This window comes from Astatotilapia calliptera, chromosome 3, assembly GCF_900246225.1.
Source record: "Astatotilapia calliptera chromosome 3, fAstCal1.2, whole genome shotgun sequence".
NCBI lineage: Eukaryota > Metazoa > Chordata > Actinopteri > Cichliformes > Cichlidae > Astatotilapia > Astatotilapia calliptera.
The window spans coordinates 38,196,040-38,222,150 of record NC_039304.1 but is presented as its reverse complement, the minus strand read 5'-3'; the positions used below and the strand labels follow the sequence as shown (position 1 = coordinate 38,222,150).

At 40.3% G+C, this 26,111-nt stretch overlaps 3 protein-coding genes across 5 annotated transcripts; 2 read left to right on the top strand and 1 right to left on the bottom strand.

The window, feature by feature from the left end:
* Positions 1 to 832: 832 nt before the first annotated feature.
* LOC113019471 (tripartite motif-containing protein 16-like) lies at positions 833 to 3,455 on the top strand. The gene has a single exon (XM_026163212.1). It carries the CDS (start codon positions 892 to 894, stop codon positions 2,587 to 2,589), a length of 1,698 nt encoding a protein of 565 aa, XP_026018997.1. The 5' UTR covers positions 833 to 891; the 3' UTR covers positions 2,590 to 3,455.
* A 767-nt stretch (positions 3,456 to 4,222) lies between these two features.
* LOC113014535 (Fc receptor-like protein 5) lies at positions 4,223 to 5,957 on the top strand. Its single transcript, XM_026156135.1, has 4 exons — positions 4,223 to 4,241; positions 5,020 to 5,280; positions 5,360 to 5,605; positions 5,681 to 5,957. Exons 1-4 carry the CDS (start codon positions 4,223 to 4,225, stop codon positions 5,917 to 5,919), a joined length of 765 nt encoding a protein of 254 aa, XP_026011920.1. The 3' UTR covers positions 5,920 to 5,957.
* A 5,837-nt stretch (positions 5,958 to 11,794) lies between these two features.
* Positions 11,795 to 24,181, bottom strand: LOC113019486 (uncharacterized). Of its 3 annotated transcripts, none has more exons than XM_026163244.1 (4): positions 23,955 to 24,181; positions 18,875 to 19,225; positions 16,147 to 16,254; positions 11,795 to 11,874 (listed from the first exon to the last, which is right to left on the bottom strand). In XM_026163244.1, exons 1-4 carry the CDS (start codon positions 24,103 to 24,105, stop codon positions 11,858 to 11,860), a joined length of 627 nt encoding a protein of 208 aa, XP_026019029.1. In that variant the 5' UTR covers positions 24,106 to 24,181; the 3' UTR covers positions 11,795 to 11,857. The 3 variants fall into 3 exon arrangements, with proteins under 3 accessions (XP_026019029.1, XP_026019030.1, XP_026019028.1); XM_026163245.1 differs by having other exon boundaries at positions 18,945 to 19,225; XM_026163243.1 differs by lacking the exon at positions 11,795 to 11,874 and having other exon boundaries at positions 15,283 to 16,254.
* Positions 24,182 to 26,111: the final 1,930 nt, after the last annotated feature.

Sequence of the window (26,111 nt, the reverse complement as noted above, 5' to 3'; positions counted from 1 at the left end):
GATATGCGATTTTGGTCATATCGTACAGCTCTAGTCACTGGAGACCTTAATATTTACTGGTTCTTATTTAGTCACGTCCCCGAATCAAGATGATTGTAGAAGTTGTGATCAACTCAACCATAATAACAGAAAAATACTTTTAAAAAAGCAGTCAAGGTTTCTTTGTATTATTCCTGTCATCACATTTTTGTGGAGCTGAATATGTTTGAAAACCCGTTAATTTGTTTACTCCATCATGTACCAACTACTACACCTGCTGCACCCTCTCACCCTTGATGGTGTTTACGGGAGAGAAACAGTTGAAATGAACAGCATCGTTCTCAAACCGCTCCTCTTCCAGGAATGAAGCACAGGCTGATAACCCTCCCTCTTCTTCCTCCTCGTAAACATAGCACCTCTCTGCCCACATGTTTGCTCATTTCCACACCATCACTTCACAACAACTAAGCTGTAGTGCCTCTTCACTTCACTGTGCAATACCTTTTGTGCAATACTCTTGTTAATAGTCAACGGTGCAATAGACTCCATACTTGAAAATTGCAATTCACTTGTATTTTTATTTTTATTCCTATTTATTCTATTTATCCCCTTCGTATATATATGTCTCTGTATTTATATATGTGTGTGTGTATATATATATATAATATTCTGTAACTCTGTAACTTCTGTCGGTTCTGTGCTTTTGGAAACCGAATTTCCCAGAGGAACCCACCCGAGGGATTAATAAAGTTTTATCTTATCTTATCTCAAGTTGAAGTTGGGTGTAGCCAACATGTGGTGACATGTTAGAGCTCAGACTCGAGTCACTGCAGGAACACGTTGTTCAGATCAGACCTCAAACTAGTTTATAAGGAAGAGAAACTCACGAAAGCGCTTAAACTGAGAGGTGAAATGGCACAGAAAGGAGATCAGCTGGACCGAGAAACCTTCTCTTGTTACATGTGTTTGGATCTACTGAATGATCCAGTGACTACAGCCTGTGGACACAGCTACTGCATGAACTGTATTAAAAGTTTCTGGGATGAAGAGGACAGGAAGGGAATCCACAGCTGCTCTCAGTGCAGGAAGACTTTCACACCGAGGCCTGTCCTGGAGAAAAACGTCATGTTTGCAACTTTAGTGGAGCAGCTGAAGCACACTGGACTCCAAGCTGCTGCAGGTGAGCAATGCTATGCTGGACCTGAAGATGTGGCCTGTGATGTCTGCACTGGGAGGAAGCTGAAAGCTGTCAAATCCTGTTTGGTCTGCCAGGACTCCTATTGTGAGAAACACGTCCAGCGTCACTACAATACAAATCGATTACAGAAACACAGGTTGGTTTCGCCTTCCAGGAAGCTCCAAGAAGTGTCATCATCTAATTGTGAGATCTGCTCTCGTCATGATGAGGGGATGAAGATTTTCTGTCGTACTGATCAGCAGAGTATCTGTTATCTCTGCACAATGGATGAACATAAAGGCCATGAAACAGTCCCAGCTGCAGCAGAAAGGACTGAGAAGCAGAAGGAGCTCGAGGTGAGACGACTAAACATCCAGCTGAGAATCCAGGAGCGAGAGAAAGATGTGAAGCTGCTTCAACAGGAGGTGGAGGCCATCATTGGCTCTGCTGATAAAGCAGTGGAGGACAGTGAGAAGATGTTCACTGAGCTGATCCGTCTCCTCCAGAAAAGAAGCTCTGATGTGAAGCAGCAGGTCAGATCCCAGCAGGAAACTGAAGTGAGTCGAGTCAAAGAGCTTCAGGAGAAGCTGGAGCAGGAGATCGCTGAGCTGAAGAGGAAAGACGGCGAGCTGGAGCAGCTCTCACACACAGAGGATCACAACCAGTTTCTACACAACTACCCCTCACTGTCAGCACTCAGTGAGTCTACACACTCATCCAGCATCAATATTCGTCCTCTGAGCTACTTTGAGGATGTGACAGCAGCTGTGTCAGAGAAGAGAGATAAACTACAGGACACTCTGAGAGAGGAATGGACAAACATCTCACTGACAGTCACTGAAGTGGATGTTTTACTGTCACCAACGGAGCCAAAGACCAGAGCTGGATTCTTAAAATATTCACATGAAATGACACTGGATCCAAACACAGCTTACACTCACCTGCTCTTATCAGAGGGGAACAGGAAAGCAATGCTAATTAAACGATACAGGCCTTACCCTCATCATCCAGACAGATTCACTTCATGCAGGCAGGTCCTGAGCAGGGAGACCCTGACTGGACGTTGTTACTGGGAGGTGGAGTGGAGAGGAAGAGGAGTTTGTGTAGCAGTCGCATACAAGACTATCGGAAGAGCTGTGTGCCCCACTGAATGTGGTTTTGGATACAATGACAAATCTTGGGCTTTATTCTGTGACACAACCGGCTACACTTACTTGAACAACAAAATCCAAACTGTCCTCTCAGGTCCTCGGTCCTCCAGAGTTGGAGTGTACCTGGATCACAGAGCAGGTATTCTGTCTTTCTACAGCGTCTCTGAAACCATGACTCTCCTGCACAGAGTCCAGGCCACATTCACTCAGCCGCTCCACGCTGGACTGTGTCTTTTGGGTTTTGGAGTCAGTGCTGAGTTCAGTAAAGTCAAACACACATAGAGGGCATGTTCTTGAGTATCAGTGTACTTTTGTTATGATCTAAAGCAGTTTCTACATCTTCATTTAAATTTTTTTATTTCATACATGGTACAGCATTAATTCATTTCCTACACTAAAAACCTTGCATTCAGTTAATGTGGCACTAATCCATGCATGAAAAGGAGCAGGGAGAGAAGCTCATGAATTCATTAAATGCAAACACAAATACAAACTGTAGCTGGGTCGCTCTTTAGCTGTGACTCTGCAACATTTCTAATGCCATATTCCCACATTTTTAGTACCTAAAATATTTAAAGGCAGTAGATCAGAACCAGTGAGTGATGCATATTTTAAAGGAAAAAGATAATTACACTGTAAGTAATTTTTTTAAGTACTGGGTACCCTGAGGGTAGGATAAACATGTTGTCTAGTATGTTAGGATAATCTGCGATGAAGCCCACACTTCTAATACATCTGTGCAACTTAATAACTGCCTTTGCAACATTGTCTCAACCTCTAAATACCACAAAGTTACTTATTACTTTACAATAAATCTTGAATTATATAATATTTGCTACCCAGTTCTAAGTATTTTTAGGTACTGAAACTTGTGTTCTGAAGATTACCTGATATGTGTTGGTAAATTACTCCATAAATCAAAGGCTGTATTATAAAGAGATATTGAAAAAAAAAACATAAAAAGTGGAACAAAATGATTTGATATGACAGAGAAAGGAGAAAAGTGCTTTAATAATAGTGCAGTAATGTTAAAGTGACAAAACTGGTACTTTACAATTGACAGATCTTGTATATACTCTACTCTTCATGTTCAACACATATTACACAGTTAGATAGTTTGATAAGAGATACTATTATATACTTGTGGTTACTGTTGCATTGGGTTTTCATGTGATTAGTCGGTTTAATGAGTAGAGGACAATTTTTTTTGTGATTGTCTCAGTAATTTGTTAAGAAACCTCAACATTTCATAAGTTTCTTCTCTTTAATATATGATGATAAAGTGATGTTTTTGAACTGCTAACATTATCCAATTACTATTTTCTCTAATAGTTAAATAAGTTTGTTTTTGATTCTTGTCATTTGATAGTATTACATGCTACTCATTGATGATTGATGTCACATATACACTGATGTATAATGTAATAGCATTTTCTTTATATTGTAGAAGAATATGTAGAGAGAAGTTTATTTAAAGTGGGTTTGGGAAGCTTAGAATCACCACGCTCCAATAATCTAAAGTTCAGTTTCAGTTCACCTGCTTGATGTTTATGAAAGTTTAATGTCCTTTAACATTTTTGATCAGTTTGTGTTCAGTCTGTTCACTCGCCTGCTGGAAATGTCTGCTAAACTACAATTAAACAAAAAAAAAACAACCCATGTGATTCTCTGGTTGCACTCTCTGTCACAAATTACTCTAACGTTCATTAAGGCAGCATGAAACCAGCTGAACAGATTAAATGCTGTGCATGGAGACAGATTCACTTTACTATTAGCCTTACAGATTGTAATCAACAAAGCCGCGGAGCCTCAAAGGAGATACATAACCTGTTAGCGTAGTTTGCTGTTTCCTCTGTCCATCTGCAGATCAGCATGCTCCGTTTTGTTGGCTTCCTTTTTTGCTATTCCGAGATGGATGTTGTGCAAGCTGCTGGGTGAGTATGAAGGAATTCACCCTGCATCTTATAAGGAGGAAGTTTGGTTTCAACACTTCATGTTAGCATAATTTCCCCTCTGCTGTGGTTTTTAAGACCTTTAACGAGATCATAGTTTTCACTTCCTCCATCTGTGTTAGTTTGTGTGAAAACCTCATTTCAAGCTCATTTCGCTCCTTGAGGTTATAATAGTGTTTGTTGCTGTTCGCTCCCAGACTGTTGCCAGAACCTTTGAATCCATCCTGATATTTCTGTAGATAATAATCCCATTCGCTGCTCTATTGGTGTAGAGACACCAGATCATTACAGTGGAAAGGGAAGGAGGAGGGTTAAACCTGACGCCAAACACAGAATGAAGCAAACTTGTCTGCAGCAGCTTTTCTGTAAGTAAAATTTGTAAATTATCAACTTGATTATTGAACGTAAGCAGTTAGTGCTTTTTCTTTGCTTTCAAGCAGGTGTAAACCACCTTGTACCCAGCAGAGGTGTTCTCGTTTTCTCATTTAAAATCTAAAACGATTCTCATGTTTGAATTATGTGTGAATGTTTTCTCTGGTTGTGAAAGATTTTTTTAAATTTCCCCTCAGGGCTGAACTCAGTACTGTGCTGCAGACTGACTTATGGTGCGTACATCTCGTAAGCCAAATGTGTCTTAGTTTCAATAGTCAACTTACCAAAAAATACCCTGTTTCAGTTTATTTGGAGTGAACAACCTAAAGCATGTCAGCGTTTATTCTACACTAAACTAAACTGCAGCATCGTGAATATTTCCTTCCAGCTCGTCTGACTGTGAGTCCCAGCAGCTCTCAGTTCTTTGAAGGAGACTTTGTGTCTCTGAGATGTGAGGAGGACGACAGCTCTGCTGGATGGACTCTGAGGAGAAACACAAACAGAGAAACCAGGACTGAGTGCAATGAATGGGGAAGATGGTCTGGTTCATCCTGTAGCTTCAGCTACATCTTAACACTGGACAGTGGAGTTTACTGGTGTGAGTCCAGAGAGGGTCCCATCAGTAACATGGTTAACCTGACAGTCACTGGTAAGCTGAGTGTGTGGAGTTAGTGTTGATGAAGCTGTGTGTAAATGGATGAAATGCTGTAGTTTGTCTCTGTGTTGAGGTGGATCAGTGATCCTGCAGAGTCCTGTCCTCCCTGTGATGGAGGGAGATGACGTCACTCTGCTCTGTAAAACAAAGACCACTCCCTCCAACCTCCCAGCTGCTTTCTATAAAGATGGCTCCCTCATCAGGGAGCAGCCTACAGGTCACATGACCATCCAGCATGTTTCCAGGTCTGATGAAGGCCTCTACAAGTGTGACATCAGCGCTCATGGAGAGTCTCCATCCAGCTGGATCACTGTCACAGGTGAGGAGCTTCACTCTGATTTCACCTCTTATTTCATCCACATATTCACCTGAACAGGTGGGATTCTCTCTGCAGACAAACATACAACCACACCTCCACCCACCATGTCTACAACCTGGCTCCCTGCCTTAACTCCCACACCTGCTGCATCGCCTGACTCCTCTACCCTGCAACTAGTGATCAGACTGGCCCTCCATCTGCTGGTGTTCTTTCCATATTTCATCTCCACCCTCCTCCTGGTGTCTTTATATCGATGCAGAGCCACAGGTCTTGACTCAGCCCAACCTGCTGAGCAGGGACTGGAGGATAAGTAAGATGACATTATGGTTACTGAATAAACTAGTGACTCGTTCATCCTTGTGTTTTAACCTATTTACTGTCCTACAGTCTGTCTGTATCCACCTAGTTTCATTTGAACATCCACTCTCAACAAATTAACAATAAAATAATAATCCGAGTACAGCATCAAATCAGTTAAACTTAAACTGCTTCTGATATGTTAAGCAGCAGAGAAGGTTCTTAATCCTTTTTGGCAACACCAAATGGTTTTTAGCTTTCAGTGGAGGCTACTGATACTTTTGGTTTGACTGTTTGTTTCTTTCACTAGTTTTGCATTTGATTAGGCTCATTGTCACTACTGGTGATATGAGTTGATACTTGGACCCTGCAGAGGTTGCACAGGTAGTCCTACTCCTCCAGGATGCCACATCGATGTGTGCCATTTGAAGATTTATTTTCTAGCATAGTCTCAAGGGCTAATTCTTATAGCTCTTTTTTGTAACTTGAAAATAGGAAGAGTATTTGTTTTATGTGCATTACCTCATATCTCTAGACAATAAGTCATATATGCATATATGACTGTTGCTTCCATGGAAGCAACAAAGAACAATAAAGGGTGTATAATGATTTCTTGTTCAGGACATGCTTTGTTTTGTAGAGAATAGCAATGTTTTTTGACATTTTTGTTTTCACATGGTTTATATGAGACTTCCAGCTCAGCTTATCATCAATTATCACTTATTTTAAGGATTTACTAGTGAGAACATGCAACAGGTTTTCAGGCCTGGACAAGTTTGAAACTTTGGTTCCTCAACAATGGAAAATGGCTGAAAATAAATAAAGGTAACACTCTAGTCAGCTCATAGTTTTATAGATTCTGCACTCAGCCTTGCAGCCTCCAATATCATTGAAATGCAGCCTGATGCATCTCATTTTGCGTTTTCTTCACTTTTTCCTGACATGCACATTCTGTGTATCTGGCTTGTAACACCACACTTGTTGTCTTCCATCTGCCTCCTTCCTTCTTTCACATAATGGTATGATCCCAGTTTGTCTTTGCATGTGATTGGCTGCATTGTGTGCCCATGAATAAAGTCCCACCCCTGCCTGCATGGATTCAGCTCCACATACAGCAGTTAGGCCGTTCATTGCATGCACACGTACACAAACACACACACACACACACACACACACACACACACACACACACACACACACACACACACACACACACACACACACACACACACATATATATATATGACATAAGAGAGAAAATAGAAATCTCACCTTTGACATTTATTGAGGTTATTTTAATACTGATAAAAGTGAAGTGAGTGGTTGAGGTGTCAAATGGCTTGATGGTAAAAACTGTTTTTAAGTCTTGTAGTCCGAGCAGACAGACTCCTGTAACGTCTGCCAGACGGTAACAAGGAGAACAGCTGATGTGCTGGGTGGCTGTGGTCCTTTCTGATGCTGTGTGCTTTACAGAGGCACGGCTGGAGATAAATGTCCTGAATGGCAGGAAGCCTCATGCTTGTGATGAGCTCTGCTGCCTTCCCCACCCTCTGTAGTGATCTCAGGCTGCTGGCAGAGCAGCTTCCATACCAAACTGTAATGCAGCTTGTCAGTAAGCTCCTGTAGACACAGTTTCATTTTATTAAATTTTACATTCTGGTATTTCGTCTTAATTCTAACCCTAGAGGTTAAAAACACATTTTTAGTGACTCGTCTGGGTAAATAAATGTTTCACTGAGTCATCTGGTGGTCCAAAGGGGTATTACACATAGATGCAGCCCAGTACCTGTTCAGCCTCTGACTTATAGTCATCATCATATCATTTATATTTCAGATCTGATTGCTGGCTATATCCTTTCAGACTAATGCTATTCAAAATAGGAGTAAATGTGAAAACACACAATTAGTAAATTAAATAGAAACTTCACAACATACAGGCTTTAACAGATTCAAACACTAATGGTGTCTGTTTGCTCTAAAATTACACTAGCTACTTCTCCTTTGATTGGAGTAGATGATGGACATTGATTAAACTTCTGTCTCAACTTGTGAACACTATTTTCAGTTGTCTTCACAATGCATGATGATGCAGAAATAACATAGCATGAAACCTAATTAGAGGCCTGGATGTTTTTAGTAGCACATATCATCAGCATCAGTTTGTCAGGTCCCAGGGTCAATGCTTGTAAGTGCCCTGTGTTGTAAAGCAAGGTGGGCTGGTGGTGACTAAAATAAATAAACAGTTTTTCAAAATTGGAGACATGCTTTGTTTAAAAGAAAAATGAGAAAGTGAAGAAACAGAGCAAGGCGAGAAAAGGAGAGATAAGAAGGGATAAGGAGGAGTTGTGTCCTGTTGTTGCTGCTGCAGAAGAGACTGGACATGAGACACAACTTTAAATCAAACTCATTGTTTAGATGACGCTGTTCAGAGAGTGCAGGATAATTGATCATGATGCTCAGGTATACTCGGGGCTAAAGTACGGCGTTGTCTTTTTCTTTTCTGCTCTCAAAGCTTACTCAGACCCTTGTACTGGAGTGAGTAACTATGGTTACAGAAAGCCTCTCTGTGGCTGTCTCTCTGAAACACTCATGATTCATCATAAACAACCTCAGGTCATTATGTCCATGGAAAATGAAGAATGTAACATTACTGCCATTTTTATTTATAACATTAATTACTCCATTAAACAGAAAAAAATATGCACTCTACATCATTAATCTGTTTTAGAAGGTAATAGTGAAACCTTCACTTGAGTGGCCTACAGCTAGCAAGATAGTGTTGGCATCTATTTCAATCGCAATCTGAATCAGAGTATTGTATTAATCCCTAAGGAAATTGATGACTATTGAGCTCAAAGTGCTCATGAGCTACTTCATTAATACTGAATTCTGCAATCTATTCTAAATTCAGAAATTTCATATTTTTAACGTGTCCAAATATGTAATTAGTTGAGTAGATGTATAAAATAAGTTGGTAAATAATGTGTTAAATCATCTCATCAGAAATTACAGATTTGGACAGAGTTTGATTGATGCATGCTGAGAGAGGGCAAAAAGAGAGAGCATAGGAGATTAAGAGTGCAGGAGATTGATGAGGAGAGGTGAAAGAGAGGCCAGACAGAGATGACAGTTTAAAAAGGACCATCATGACACAATAAGGAAATAGCAAGCAGCTTAGGAAAACTTTAAAATTGGATTAAATACTGACAAATACAAATAAATAAATTCTAGCAAAGTTGAAAAACTCAAATTGTTCTTGTTAGAGTTTGTATTGTTGATTGTCATTTATGCTTAGAAATATTTAACCATAGATGCTTAGAGGTGTATAATCAATTGTGTAGTGATAAGTTGTGTGATCTTTAACAGGCTACAGAGGCTTGGTGTGCATTCCACACCTACATCCTGGGAGCATGAGAGAGGTCATACCTTCTCTTATTGTTTTATGGTAGGATTAACGTAGTTACGTCTGTTCTAGTCTAAGTGCTTTTTGTGTATAAATGAACTGCTGGACTTCCTTACTGTGTTATCTAGGATGAGGGGGGGTCTACCCTCTTCCTGACCAAGGATGTTTGCTTGCGTGCTTTTATGACCCTTTGATCAGCAGTACCCGCCACACACACACACACACACACACACACACACACACACACACACACACACACACACACACACACACACACACACACACACACACACACAGGCAAGGTACTCTTTGTGTGTATGTAGACGTCATATGTTAATGAACCTATGCATATTCATGTAACCTCAATAAAAGGACAGTGGTACGGGAGAACGGACGAGAGCAACTGGGGTCAAACGAAGGGACGGCGCTCTGTCCGGTCTCTCCCGTGCACGAGTAACATGAAGAACTTTGCCTACTTGTGTCTTGCTTTGCAGTGTAATTATATTGTCTTCAACGTTCCAGCGGATGGGTTCAAGCTACAAACCTATCAGTTCTGTCTGTTCATTTCAGCATCATTCAGTAGAATTGAGGGAGTAACCATGGTTAAAGAAAGGCTCTCTGTTTCTGTCTCTCTGAAACGCTCACAATTCATCAGAAACAACCACAGGTCATTGTGTCCATGGGGACCAGCACCCATGCAGAAGAGGCCAGCCGCCCAGCCCGGGCAGAGCAACTCTGCAAGCACCCTGGGCAATAGAGGGATATTTAGCATAAATATTTTAAAAGCAAATGCCTGTAAATGGTAATAAAACATAAGATTTTTCCATTTTACTATTGATGGCAGTGTCTGTTAATGTTAAAGAAAATGTACATAACTTTGTTTTTTGGAGTTAAACAAAATGCAAATGGTACAATGGATCTACTGTAAATCTATCGAAGTCTTGGTTTCACCGTTTATGGAAAAGTCTGTGAACTTCCTTAAAAATGTGGATAATGTACAGGCAGAGAATTATTTTTAAAGTTCAGGCTTAAGACACTTTACCGTGGGGTTTGTCGATAACTTATGGACAGTCTGCAGGGTATGTGTTGTTGTACACAATGGGTAATTTCATGCCAGTGGTTTTTAGTCATTTAAAATCAAACTCTGGTTTGTTCGCTGTTTGCCTTGGTGTGGTTTGTTTCTGCAGGTGTGAACAAAGTAATGACTTGGGTGCAAAAACCAAAACAGACCCATCAAGAAGCCATACATGCTATTGATTCTGAATGTCTGTACAGGTTTGCAAATAGCTGTGGAATGAATGCAAATTGTCCTCATTATCAAGTAGTCCAGAACACAGCAGCTTCTTCCTGTATTTACTTTTGTTGCTTCCACCTCTGAGACATCTGGCAAATAAGGGGACTGAATATTCTCACGTGGTTTGCGGTAACACATTTTAGGTCATTTGGATTCTTCTTAGTGTGAAAAAAATCAAAACACTTCGAAAAGCTGCAAGTTTTCCAATTCAACAACTGAGTAAATGAACTAGGTGTGAAAATGCCTGCCTGAGTCTGCTATCTCGCTTTTAATGAAACAGTTACTGGCAAACAGCTGCTGCAGCCTCTGGAAGACATGTCAGTCCTCATGTTCGAGGTTTGAGTTGCAGAAAAGAATTTGGTGTCACACACAAACAGGTACACTGGTAGTAAACGTTTTAATACATAACTACAATCACATGTTACCCAACAGTAAGTTAAACACGTTGACAAGGTCAATAACAATTTACAGTCACAACAAAACATTTACAGCATGAAACTAACATCTGAGCCAGGACTTCTGCATAATTTTAACTCTATAATGAGTTTTTAACTCTATAATCTATAACGGCTTTCTTACCAGGAGAGCTGGTGAGAAAGCCGAGAAAGACAAAGCTGATTCTGCGTGAGAGGTAAGTGACGGAAGTGACGGACAAGGTAAGCGACTCATGTTGTAACTGACGTCAGACGCCGGAGATTTTGGCGGAAAATTAAAGCGAATGGTAGTTTAGAATTGAACAAATTCCTTTAAGCTTCAGTATTACCAAATACACTTATCAATTGTCTTATAACTAACAACATTTGTCTAAATCATCTCCAACACCCTTGACAACGGGGAGAGTTTAGAGGCTCTCCAAGATTACATCAATCAGTGCTTCCAGGATCTTGTAATGAAGAAGGCCCAGAGTGCTTCCCCAGCCAAATCTGAGACACCGTCGTCGAAAAGACTTTACCCGGCAGATTCCCCCGGCTCAACATCGCCAGCCGGCAAAGATATTGCCGACATACTGGAGTCAATCGACAAACGATTGTCCATTTTCGATGCAAGGCTGTCCTTGTCAGGCTCAGGAGAAACTCAGAGGCAGACCCTTTGTAAAGTTTCACAATTTATTTTACACAGACACCAGGTGCAGATATATACAGGTGAGGGGGTACGGGAAGAGGGTCTTCGGAGAACACAGGCACGGGAAGGGGACACACGGGGCTATATACACAATCCTTCGCTGATGCTCAGGCTTTAGCTCACCAAACAGCGGTCCTCAGGCTGACGAGAAATCTGGCACAGGGAGGAAGAACAGGTAAGTTGCGGCATGAAAGAAACTCGTGGAAAAGCTCAGACTTGCAATGACACTGACAAGTGTTACACAATAATCCAGCGAAGAAGCATTCTCGGCAGCCGCCTTAAGAAGTGAGCGTGGTGATGAGACGATTGTTTGCAGGTGTCTGAGCCAGGGGCTGGAGTCGTCATGACTACGCCCCGGTAGAGCGCAGGAGGAGAGAGAGACGCAGCACAACAGAAACACCTGTAGCCATACAGAGTCAGCCGAGAAGGCACAGGGTCATGACAGTCCTTGATGGAGATTCTTCACCGAGAATTTAAATGCTTGCGAGAATCAGCAGCAGGTGGAAACGCTCGCTGCTGAAAATGCCACGCTAAGGGAGTCGGTGAAATGTCTCACAGAGAATGTTACCCAGCTCAATAGAGAAAATAACAAAATGAAAGAGACAGTTATTGATCTACAAACTCGTGGCATACGTGATAATCTGGTATTTTCTGGTACTTCAGAAGCCGCTGGAGAGGACGCAGAGACTACAGTAAAAAGCTTCATCAAAACCCACCTGAAGCTGCCGGAGGACACGGTGAAGAACATCGCCTTTGATAGAGTGCATCGCATCGGCCCCATGCGGGCTGCGACCGGGAGACCACATCCTATTGTGGCCGAATTTGGCCACTTCAAACAAAAGGAACAGGTGAAAAGTCGCGGAAGGGAATTAAAAGGAACGGACTTCAGCGTAAACGACCAGTTCCCAAAAGAGATCCTGGAATGACACAGGGTCCTCTTCCCAATCCGACGCGGCTTCATCCAGAAGGGCTCCCACGCTGTGGACGTGGATGGACAGCTTTACCACGACCCCAGCATCTCTCCGTGGCTGTATTAACTTCAGACCAGATAAGAATCCGCTACACCCTTTCCCTATCCACTCACACTAACTTGCATTAACATCTGTTTAACTTATGAGTATCAAATCACATCTTAAGTGTGATTTCATAGCAGAATTAACACCGTCACTCTCCGTCAGTGATTTAATTGGAATGTTTCCGGGGGGGGGGGTTTCTTCATGCAAACGTACACCTATCTGGAACAACCCTGACATATTACAAAACAATAATATGATAAACTTTTCAGATTGGAGTGGTAAAGGAATCAAATATTTAGAACATATACTAGAAGGAACAGAATTTATTTCATTTGACGGACTAGTTACACAATATGGGATCAACAAGAAAAGATTTTTAGAATATCAACAAATTAAATCCATAGTAAAAAAGAAATTTAAACCGGGTCAAGTTGAACTAAAAACACCACCAAGTGTGGTTCAATTTCTTACTCTTAAACCCCCCAAATTACTATCCAAAATATACAGAATGCTTTCTAAAACAGATGAATCAATATCACTTCCTATTGCAAAATGGGAAGCGGATTTATCAGTTAACTTAGACCAAAACTTCTGGTCTCAGATTTGCTTAAAAACCTTTCATTTAATTAGAAATCCCAGTCTTCAATTAATTCAATACAAAATATTACATAGAGTGCACTATACAGGTCATCGGATGTTCAAGATGGGCTTTACGTCTACCAATAACTGCTCACACTGCCAAACCAATTCACCGGACAATTATATCCACGCTCTTTGGTTCTGTCCACCAGTACAGAAGTTTTGGCACGAGATGGCCTATCTCCCACCACCACTTCCCCTGCCAGTGGCAGACGCCCTCAGACATCGGTGCGTTGTTGGTTTGTTTGTGTCCGGGGATGGGCGTCCAGGTACACACCGGCTCACTCCTTGGTGGCCGCTTATCGGGGCCTGGAGCCTGGGGCTCGCTAGGGCCTCTTCGGAGGTGGGGTGCCCCCGGCCTCTCGGCCTGGGGCTCGGTCACTCAGGCACAGCTGGCTGTCGGCGGAGCTCACGGGCGCGTCACTGCAACCCCCCCTGGCTTCTGCTCCGTGGCTGCTGAGTGAGCCCTCATCTGGGACTCTCCTCAGCTCTTTCTGGGACAGTGGCGCGGCTGCCCCTCTGTTGGTCTTCCTTGGTCTCTTGTGTTCTGGGGGCCTCTGGATGTCTGGAGTTTTGATCTCCTCCATACCTGCTTCATGCCCTGGAGGACGGGGCTGTGGCCCCCCCACACCCTCTAGCAGATCATTACATGAAGGAACCTTTTAAATACAAGCGCGTCCATGCTCACAGGTGTACACACGGGTGATCACACACACAAACTACACCCTTTTTGGCTCCTACCTCAAAGCACACTGTGTTCTGTTGATCTTATGTGCTGCACAATAATGTTTAATATTTAGTATTTACTGTTATAGTCACATATATCATCGTGATATTGTTAATTATATTGGTCTCTCTCTTGGGAGAGAGAGAAAGCGAGTTTTGAGATGTGAGAGATTTGTGGCGTTTAGCGTGTTTGGAGTGTGTAGTTAATGTGTTGTCTTGTGTAGTTAGTGTGTAGTGTTGTGGATAGTTTTGTGTTGTGTGTCAGAACAATGAGGTGACTGCTGTCTCCAAGTATAAAAGAGGAGTGTTACACCTGCTGCTGTCAGACCTGCAGGTATCAGGCTGCGATGTTCTCCTTTATAGTGGACAGAAATTATTTTTTTGGAGTGGCATCTTATTGAATGCAGAACAGCTGATTGTTCTGTAAATAGTTTGAAATGGTTATTTAAAAAATCAAGGTAAAAGTTAAATGGATGCAAATAACTTTGTTGTTTGCAAAACTTGTGCATATGATTTTAAAATTGACAATTTATATTTGCATTTAAAGTTATGAAATATGATTCATTAAACATGTTTGTGGTTGTTACAATAAAAAAATGTAACTTTTTCTACTTTGATTTTATGTTTTTTGTCTGATTTTAGATCAATTGTGTTAATACAGTATGTCAAAATAAACTTTCTAAAACATAAAATTCATGAAAGAATCAGTGTAAATATGATGACGTTAGAAAAAAATGTAACAGTTTGCAGTTCTAGGAAGGATGATTAAGGCTGATTCACTCAAAGCTGAGTGCTTCGACGGATAGTCATAAATAGATTCACCATGGCAACAGGTAAATACTCTACTTGAGTGCAGTGGGTTGAGGACTGTGCTTCATTGTAGACCATTATTTATATTTATCTTTCATAAAAAAGGGAAAAAACTATTTTTTCCTGTTCAGGGTTGTTTACTCCTCATTTTACCCAACTTCATTTTTACTTCATGCTGACAAACCTAGACTCTGGCCAAATGATGCATTTAATGTTTACATCTAATTAATCAAATAAAGATACAAATATCAATCAAACAGAAAAGACACATTATATATCCAGTGAAAACAGTTTTTGTGATTTCCAACACTTATACATACACTGGAAATTTAAACATTTAATGACTACATTTGAACATTTACACATATTTCAACATGAAAAACAATAAGAGTGCACTTGGATTGTCTGCAGCCTGGATTTGAAAACTACTCTAAGCTACATTTATTTTTAGGTTTTTTTGGATGTTGGAGAACCAGAAAATTCATCCACCATTGCTACGATTGCTGTCTGCATTAGTCACACTGCTATCATGTGTAGTATTAAAACCACATAAAGTTTTCCTTTTTTTTTTAAAAGCAACATGTTTTTTTTTCTCAGAAAGCTCAGAAGCTGCACATGAAACAATAAAACTAATGCTAACGTAGACAGGAAACACTACATGTGGCAAGGCAAATTTATTTTGGGATCATCTACCTGCTTCTCATTACACTAGCACTCTTGCTATCCTTCTTCACTCAATCCACAAATCTTCTTTGTGGTCTTCCTCCATCTTCAAAAGCATTTGTCCAGTATAAACATTGTATCTCCACTGTTTCCACTTTGCTTTTTTTTTTGTCTCTGAACTGCTCTGTCTTGCCTGTTCCTCTAATGTACTAATTTCTATTTTTTATTTTTTTAATTCTGGTCTCTCATAATCAAAATCTTAACATCTCCAACTCTCTGACCTTCAGCTCAGCCTGCTGTCTTTCTTTCCCACCATCCTAAATCCTACATCACAGCCAACCCTCAATGTTTGACCAAAAAAACCCTCACAAAACATATAACATACCACCTGGGCTCTTTACAGTTAATTTTAACAAACTGTTAAACAATATTACATGAACAGAAATACATTAATAACTAAACCTAACACTGAAGAAGTTCAAAATGTTTGAAGAAAAAAATTATTCTTTAATAAGCAGTTTGGCTATGCATGGAGCTGCCTTATGCCAGCAAACACAATATTTCAAAATACCTATGATGACAACAGTAGCTCCCATAGCAAAAACAAGTGGCTGAAAAAATGTAGCTGGATCACACGCTTCCAATCTCTGGTCAATCTCAAACCCTTCTGGTACTGGTACTGTTGGTGAGAATTAGAAGAGAGGTGTCAGACATGATCTACAGAGTGGGCCGTTTATATGGATACACCATAATAACATGGGAATGGTTGGTGATATTAAAGTCCTGTTTGTGGCACATCAGTATATGTGAGGGGGCAAACTCCTCACACCACACCATTGTTTTTCTTGTGACATTACCAATAAGTTTGAAGTGTCACATGACCCTCTTCCTATTGAAAAAACAAAAGTTGTATCCAAGATGGCCGACTTCTAAATGGCCACCATGGTCACCACCCATCTTGAGGAGTTTGCCCCCTCACACATACTAATGTGCCACAAACAGGACTTTAATATCACCAACCATTCCCATGTTATTACGGTGTATCCATATAAATGGCCCACCCTGTACTATTATTGCTTTATGCAGTCTCATCAACAACATGTTTACAGAAGAATACATAAAATTAAATTAAAAGATAAATAAATGCATGTTCCTTTCTCACAACAACAATCTGACACCTGTACTACAAAGCAAGCTTTGGATCTCAAAGAGTCAGCTCTGGGTTTTCAGCGTTGAGCTACATTCACAGTGGATTCTGGTTCAATGAAAAGTTAATGGCATTGGATGACTTCAGATGAGTATAGGCAAAGTAACCTTCAACACAGGTGAGTGTGAGCGGTGAGTGCTTGAAGCTACTACCAATGAGAATGCAGTATGCAGTGTACCACCGAGTGACGTTTGACCTGGAAGTAAATACAGTTGAGGTTACCTAGGCAATGGAATTATGGGATGTGTGCATGTGACCGGTCGTCTTCAAAGCAATGTGCAACGACTTAATCAATTCCAGTTTGGATGCAGCTTTAGGAAAGCGGTTCACTTCTTATTGGGCTACAACACCACGTGAAACTCAATTGCAGACCTAAGGCTGATCAGTCAGTTATCTGGAAAACAGCATCAGTAAGAAATTCACATTCACTTTATTACTGACTTCATTAGGTACAGGATGTTCAGCTGCTCATCAGTTCAGGCATCTAGTCACCCATTTTCATAGTTTTAACTGAATGAAACTAGGCATGGGGGAGAAAGGTGATATGAGTGACTGTTAATGTGGCACCAACAGCAATTGGGTTATTTCAGTTTTTCAGAAACTGCTGATCTGCTGGAATATTTCAACACAACCATATCTAAGATTTACCGAGGATATCCACCCTCAAGTGACACCTAGAGGAACAGCAGTTTTTACATGTTGGCTTCTTTTGAGCATCAGTACACTTTGGACAGGTAGGCAGCCTATCACAGGGCGGCACACAGAACCACAAAAAACATTCATTCTCACATTCACACCTACAGCCAATTTAGAATCAATAGTCAACAAAGCAAGCAAGTCTTTAGACTCAGGACAGAAGCCAACAATTGGGGGTGGGTTTAAAAATCAATTTCCAGATTCAAATCATTTTTAGTTTGAATAATGCGATATTGATTAATTTTTGATTGATTGATTTTGTTCCACACAAAGTTGTAAACACAAAGATGTAAACACTTTATGTTTACATCTTTGTGTTTAAATCTTTACTTCCTGCACAGTGCTCTCTCTCAGTGTACTCAGAGCCGTTTACCATCAGAAATCTCTGTTTATTACACGATTCGCTTACGACTCTGCTGTTCAGTGCTCTCCACCACTATTTTTTTGTTTGTTTCTTCTTTTAATGACAAAAAAGCCTAATACAGTGGAACCCCAACTTACGAAATTAATTTGTTCCCGAGGGTCTTTCGTAAGTCGAAACTTTTCGTAAGTCGAAGCACCCAGTGAGTGAGGTGATGCTGAATGATAAGCTATAGGCTAATTGCTAACAACAATAGGTCGTTCAAGGGGTTGTAACATGATCCGGTAGGCATTGTAGGCTCAGCCAATCAGAGCCAGTGGATTTCGTTACACGGTCATTTTGCCGTAACACGGGCAGAAATATTGCCATTCAGTGCCTTCGTAACTTGAATTTTTCGTTAAATGGGGTATTCGTAAGTCGGGGTTCGACAGCATCTTTTACAAATTACGCCCTCTGCTTCACTTCAGCAGCATCAGGTAATGTTCATATGTTGATTCTGGGTTTTCTTCCGTTTTTGTTCTACTGCAGAATATTTTTAAGGAGGTAATTTGCTATTCTGTGTTTTATCCTCAGTAACATTGATACAAAGGTATGCTGCTGTGATGGTTACACCTCTGATGAAGTCTCACAAGTGTCAGCTTTGTTTTTCTACACAGATATAAAAATATGGGTATGCACTGAGAAATGACCAGAAGCATAATAGTTCTGACAGAGTCTAAATTGAATTGAGTCGAATCAAATCGATTCAGGACTTTTGAATCAGAATTGTATTTTATTACAATCAGTGACGATACCCAGCCCTTTTAACAGATAATGTGACAGTTTTCACTGTGTTTGTAAGTCACTCTGCTGACATTGGACAGAAACTGAACTTCTGATTGTTTAAAGCAGCTAGATTAATAAACCCAGTGTTGACTTACTGATCTAATAAACACCCTGATGTGAAACCAAATGAAGAAAAGATAATCTGGATATGTTGAACTTGTTTTGTAGTACAGGCTCCAGGAAGAAGATTCATTTCTTCTACAAACTCACCTATTGTCAGCTTGATGATTGTGATGGGCGTAGTCTTTAAAATGGCTGCCTTAGAGTTGTTTGTTCCTACCTGGGTGACATGACACTCGTACGTTCCATCATCATCAAATGTCGTGCCATACAGAAACAATGTCAATTTCCCTTTTTGCATGTCTGTATACATGAGACGTACTCGGTTCGCATAATGTGGCGGCTGAGTGCTTGGATCAGATGCATTGCTCTGGTAAAAAAGTTCTTTTTCTAGATTCAAGACAGATCTGGTCCACATCACAGCTCCAATGGACTCCTTATTTGGAACCTCGCATGGCAGAATGGCAATTTCTCCAGGTGCAGCGAAGACTTTCATTGGTTCTGAAATGGAGAGGAAACAACACAAAACAGTTTAGAGCTAATATGATACCAAACAAACCAGAATACACTGCATGCTAAATATTTAAAAATTACTGAGAATCACATGAGGAGAATAATTTAGATTCCCCACAACACAAATAGAAATCAACTATAAATTTAAACCTGTCACAATCTAAGGATCGTCTATTAGATCAAGTAACACTGGAAAAAATGTCGCTCTCCCTCAAACAGAAACTTACATTACAGAATTACACTAACATGCTCCAGAGTGGTCAAATGTCACTCAGGTTCCTATTTATTGGATTATGGTTCATTGTTGCTTAACATTTCTCTTTTGTTATATTAATTTCTACATTCATCATGTCCTTTTATCTTAAAAATGACTAAAAGAGTAGTTGTAAAATAATAAACTGATCATCTGAAGAGATTTCAGAGCTCACAGTACAGAAACAGCTTTAGTGAAGGTTTAAAAAGGTTTAAGGTTCGTATGGCCTCTGACAGTGGATTCATCTCTGTGCTTGACCTACTGGAACTAAATGCAGTATTCAGTAGAGATGGCTACCGGTATCCGGTGCCATTATGGCAGACCGAAAAGCAGCGCACATTCCGGTGCTTCATTTCTGTGCTTTCTTTTTTTCCTGAGATGTCATACACTTTAGATTCTAGCCAATCATTTTACATTTGCAAGCGTAGTAGGCGGGTCCAGGTACGTACGTTCATTTAGAGCAGAGCTACAGATTAAAAATGCCCAAGGCGGAGCGGTCAAAAGTCTGTCTGTACTTCACAGCAAAAGATGCAAACTCAGCAGCCTGCAACAAGTGCTATTATGCTGATACTGTGATACTGTGCAAAGGAGGTAACACCTCGAATCTGATGAAACACCTGGCATAGCGTTTTTTTAAAACCTGAGAAATGCACCGTATTTGATAGCTTGCTGCGAGACCTCACACCGAGCACAACTACTGTGTGGTGCCTGTTATCGACCCGGAGTTAGCAACATGAACCCGAAGAGGAGAGTCCTGGCCCCTAGCCCTGCCAGTGTAGCAGAAATGATGACGGATGATGATGGCAGCAGCAGCCGTTCTTCTCTGCGTGAGTAGCTTAATGTTGTTCGTGTGTAATTTACATTGAGTAGGCTAACCACGTTATTACATTAATGCATGTAAGGTGAACTAGCAAACACCGTCGTAGTTACATGCAGCTGTCTTCTTGTTTGATGGCAGATACTCCCTTCACCCTGGCCAAAAAGGCTAAAATGACCAAAGAAAAAGAGGAAAACAGCTAAACATGAGAGGTTTTTGGACAAAGTTGGTGGTTTTTTTTCCATTGATTAAGCACTGCTTCCAGCCAAGAGTGATACCATATATGCCCCATAGCTGCAGAAAAGGCTAACATTGTTATCTTTTTACAAAAAACAGCTGAACATGAGAGGTTTTTGGACAAAGTTTGTGTTCTTGATTCTTTAAGCACCGGTTCGAGCACCGTTTAAGCACCGGCACCGTTTCCAAAGTACCGGTTTGGTACTGGTATCGGATAAAACCTAAACGATACCCATCCCTAGTGTTCAGTACTGTTGACTGTAATATTCTATTAGGGTGATTAGAGGATAATGTAGGTATTGCAGGTAGTGCGCTCCAGTGTTTTTCACAAAGGACTACATAAAGTGCAATACAGTGGTCCCTCGCTATAACGTGGTTCACCTTTCGCTGTTTCGCAGATTTTTTTGGGGTGTCATTTTGCATGCTTTTTTTTTATTTATTTTTTTTAACAGTGCAATTTGTTCTGTGTCCTGATTGGCTGTAGACCATTGTCAATCAATCTACTCCATGCCGTGTCTCCAGTACAGTACAGAATGCGTTCAGCTTGTCAATAATCTGGCAGTGTCGCCCTCAAGTGCTGTACAGTATGTTTGTAAGTTTTCTCCCCAGCAAACACAACAATGTAGACGAAACATTTTGCACCGTCAAAGGCACCTGCGCTAGCACTCAAAAGGCAGAGGAAGATGCTAACCATTGCACAAAAAGTTGGACTTCTGGACATGCTAAAGGAAGGTAGAAGTTACCGTATTTTCCGTATTGTGAGGCGCATTATGGAAAACAAAACAGTCAGATAAGTCAAACTTTACTCAACTCATTCTTCTTGCTTCCTCTACTTCCATACCATTGATTCATTAATGTTGAGTTCTCTGGCAGCTGCTCTATTCTCATGTTCTGGACCTGAAAACAGGGTTTGATCTTTGGTTTCATTCTATAATACTTTTTTTTCTACCAAGGTTTGAACTTTGAGAGTATTTAAACAAGACAGAAAGTGTGAAAATGTTCAAGGTTGTCTGAGAAAAGTGTATAAAGTGTGTAGTTAGGGGTTTTACAGCCTTAAAACATCTATAAAATTGTTAAAAAATAATAATAAAGCTGACTATGCAGATTTCACCTATCACAGGTTATTTTTAGAACGTAACTCCTTTGATGAACGAGCGACCACTGTATGCAAAAATCGCAAAAAAAACAAAACAAAGACAGCGCAACAGGCACAACAGACTGATACAGTCACAAGACGGTGCAGACACTGCAACAATGACAGTGGGTTGTGCAAAAGACTGAGCACTGTGTGTGTATGAGGCTGGGCAGATAAGTGCTTGAAGTAGTGACCTGTATGAACGTGTGTGTGTTTGTGTGTGTGTGTCAGTCCACTCATTGAGTGTTCAGGAGTCTGACATGGGGAAGAAACTGTTTTGCAGTCTGGCAATGAGGGTCCGGTACCTCTGGTACCTCTTACCAGAAGGCAGCAGGGTAAAGAGTGTGTAGGAGGGGTGTGTAGGGTCTTCCACAACTGTGGTTGCTTTGCAGATGCAGCAGGTGTGATCAATGTCTGTGATGGAGGGAAGTGAGGCTCTGTGGTAAAGGCTGTGTAAATTCCAATAAAACTGAGGTTATTGTACTCGGCCCTAAAGATGTTAGAAATATGGTATCTAACCAGATTCTTACTCTGGATGGCATTACCTTGACCTCCAGTAACACTGTGAGGAACCCTGGAGTCATTTTTGACCAGGACATGTCCTTCGGTGCACATAATAAACAAATATGTAAGACTGCTTTCTTCCATTTGCGCAACATCTCTAAAATTAGAAATATCCTGTCTCAGAGTGACGCTGAAAAACTAGTTCATGCATTTATTACTTCCAGGCTGGACGACTGTAATTCATTATTATCAGGATGTCCTACAAAGTACATCCTGAGTACTGCTGCTCACCTACAAGGTCGTAAATAATCAGGCCCCATCTTATCTTAATGACCTTGTAGTACCACATCACCCTATTAGAGCACTTCGCTCTCGCTCTGCAGGCCTACTTATTGTTCCTAGAGTATTTAAAAGTAGAATGGGAGCCAGCCTTTATGCCCCTCTTCTGTGGAATCAGCTCCCAGTTTGGATCACCTGAATCCTCTCTTATTTATGCTGGATGTTTTTAAACACCTTTCTCCATTTAATTATTAGTTATTATTAATCTCTGGCTGTCTTTCGCAGCATCTTACCCCCCTCACCCAGAACTGGTCATGGCATGTGGCCGCCCCTCCCTGAGTTAGGGGGGAGCTCGCACCATCCGCTCCAAGCTCCCTGACCTGCACTCAATCTACAGCAGGCGGTGCTGGACCAAGGCCAGGAAGATCGTGAAGGACCTCAGCCATCCCAACAACAGACTGTTCTCTCTGTTGAGGTCAGGAAAGCGATTCCGCTCCCTGAAGACCAACACAGAGAGACTGAGGAGGAGCTTCTTCCCGCAGGCGATACGGTCTCTCAATCACACCACCACACAGTACTGACCCACACATACAGTTCTTACACACACACTGGACTTTCTGGACATGTTTCACTTCATCACTAATCACTTTAAGGATTTTGCCTGCACAAGACATAATGTGGATTGCACAACACCGGTCACTATATTCTTCATTTCCAGTTAATACTTGTACAGCTGCTGTTATTGTGTATATATTTATTTATATTTCTTCATACATTCTTATATAGTTCTATATTGTGTATTGTGTATTTTGTTGTACAGTTATTTTATTTTCAACTTTAATTTATATATTTTATCTTATTCTTTCCCAGTTAAATTTACCCTTCATTCTAATTTGTGTTGTACAGTTATTTCATTTTTAACCTTAATTTATATTTTATTCCTTCCTAGTTAAATTTACCCTTTTTAATTTTTCATATTTATTTCCTATCTTATTCATAGCCTTTTCCTTTTTTGTTTTCTTTAGGTCACGAGCAGTTGTCCAAGCATTTCACTACATATCGTACTGTGTATGACTGTGTACGTGACAAATAAAATTTGAATTTGAATTTGAATTTGATTCTGCTGGAGGTTTCTTCCTGTTAATATTTTTTTCTTCCCACTGTCACCGAAGTGCTCGCTCATAGGGGGTCATATATCATATTTTCTCTCTTGTCTTTTTATTATTGTAGGGTCTTTACCTTGCAGTATAAAGTGCCTCAATGCAACTGTTGTTGTGACTATATAAATAAAGTTGATTTGAATTGAATTACTGGTGACATCAATTTGGTCATGTTAATATTTCTGATTGTTTAAAGCAGCTAGTTTAATAAATACAGTGTAGACTTACTGATATAATAACCACCTTCATGTGAAGCCAAATAAAGGAAAAGATCATCTGGATATGTTGAACTTGTTTTCCAGGAAGAAGATTAATTTTTTCTACAAACTCACCCATTGTCAGATTGAGAGTGTTGATTGGCTTGGTCTTCAAAATGGCCGCCTTAGAGTTGTTTGTTCCTGTCTGGGCGACATGACACTCATACGTTCCAATCTCAGCAAATGTCGCCTCCACTATATACAAAGACAATTGACCATTCCACATGTCTGTATGCAGCAGATATATGCGACTCAGAGAAGCTGACTTCTGAGTGTCTGGATCAGACGCATTGCTTTGGTAAAAAAATACATATTTGAATCCAAGTAAGACCTGGTCCACATCACAGCCCCAATTGATATATCATTTGGAACGTGACATGGCAGAATGACATTATCTCCAGGAAAAATCTTGAGGGTTGTGGAGTCTGAAAGAGACAAAAAATACAACACAGACTAGTAAGCTGGAGTTACAGCTGATACCAAACAAACCAGAATACAGTGCATGCTGAATATTAATACAATTACTGAGAATCACATGAGGAGAAACATTTAGAGAGAATCGGTTGCCCACGACACAGATAGAAATGAAATATAAATTTAAACCTTTTACATGTAAGAATCCATTAGATCAAGTAACACTGGAAAATATGTCTCCCTCCCTCAAACAGAAACTTCCTGCTCAGTTGTTTTTGTACACATGTTACATTGCAGCAAAAAACCCTGAAATGTCTGGTTCCAGCAGTCTCCTGTCAAAAGCTTTTAGACCCAACATGATGTGTCTCAGATAGGATGAGTCACCCACTTCACCCCAAATCTACAGTACCATTAGAGTTACCTGTACCTGAGCTGGACTGCAGTAAACATAGTTTAAATGAAAATCACATGTGAGCTTTAGACACAATCAGGTAAAGACTAGTAGTTGAAAGTATGGAGATAATTCAAAGACAAAGGCATCAATTTAATTTAAAAAAAGAAAAAGCCTCTCCTCTCCCATCATCAATTTGCCTGAAAAAAAATTACACAGAAAAAAACACTCTTACAACACTAATAGAAAATGTATAAATAAATGCCAAAATGTCAAAAATCAATTTTCAGACACTATATTATATTAACAGAAACTAGAATGATTTCAATTTCTGTGAACACCTGGGGAATATCACACTGAAGCTGGACCTTTGTACTTTTAAGCTTTAATATCTGTAAAACCATTAACAACGATTTGCACAGTAGAAGTTTATGCCTTAAATATGGAAATTTGTGCATAAAATATCAATCCCCGCTACACTGTGATTTCAATTGTTCACATTGAGAGTTCACATTCATACAGCCATGCGATGTCCTTAAAGTGCTTTTTTAGATAAAAGAATTTTAAAATATCCTCTACAAAGAGTATCAGCAAAATTTCCAACAACACCCTGATACCTGCTCATATGTAATCGAACATTCAATTTTCTCAAACAAAAATTATTACAACAGGGACCTAAAAGTTTGCATAATTTACATTGAGAAGTTTATATTTGCCTTAATTTTTTCCCGGCAAATCTGGGATGATCGGGTGAGAGGTATTTAACGAACTGATATGGAAAGATCCCAAAAATGAAACATTTTTGAATTAAAATCACTTGAATTAAAAGCCTTCCGAGCTGAGAGTATCTTCACAGATCCAACAGAAACATGTGTCTCATCGCTTTTGATATTTTTTTCATGATAAAAAATAAAAAAAATATTTCATGATTCCCCCTTTAATGCCTATTAAGGAAAATTGATCTTGAATCAATGAGTTTTGATGAAAAAGATCAGCATTGTGCTCCACATTGAAAAGCATTCTGATTTTCTTCTGCATTTGATTCAAATTGAGGCTCTGCTGATTAGATATTTTTGTCGTGGTGATTCCTGATAGATCCTTCAGATGGTTTTCATTACTCACACGTGTGAACTTAACACCTGTCTGTCCTCCACCTGTTGATATTTATCACTAAGACAAACACGCTCTGTCAAAATCCAACACTAAGTGCAGCACACGAAGTATCTAACATAGTACAAAGTAGGAGAAATACGCATCTCTGTATATACATGTGTCGCTGCTGGCTGCAAGTCTGACATCAGACATTCAGCCAAAAGAGGCTGATTTACATCATTCTAATGAAAAAACCTCACCTCCAGAAGATGGAGGTGACAGACAAAGGAGAATCAAACCCAGCACGGCTCTTCTGGACACGTTCATCTTCGTCG

Coding starts and splice junctions, on each gene's coding strand:
- LOC113019471 (XM_026163212.1), top strand. CDS start 892: ATGGCACAGAAAGGAGATCAGCTGGACCGAGAAACCTTCTCTTGTTAC.
- LOC113014535 (XM_026156135.1), top strand. Junction 5,281..5,359: donor GGTTAACCTGACAGTCACTG/GTAAGCTGAGTG, acceptor CTCTGTGTTGAG/GTGGATCAGTGATCCTGCAG. Junction 5,606..5,680: donor CAGCTGGATCACTGTCACAG/GTGAGGAGCTTC, acceptor TTCTCTCTGCAG/ACAAACATACAACCACACCT.
- LOC113019486 (XM_026163243.1), bottom strand. CDS start 24,105: ATGTGGAATGGTCAATTGTCTTTGTATATAGTGGAGGCGACATTTGCT. Junction 19,226..23,954: donor CACTCTCAATCTGACAATGG/GTGAGTTTGTAG, acceptor TCTCCATTTCAG/AACCAATGAAAGTCTTCGCT. Junction 16,255..18,874: donor AATCATCAAGCTGACAATAG/GTGAGTTTGTAG, acceptor TCTCACCAACAG/TACCAGTACCAGAAGGGTTT.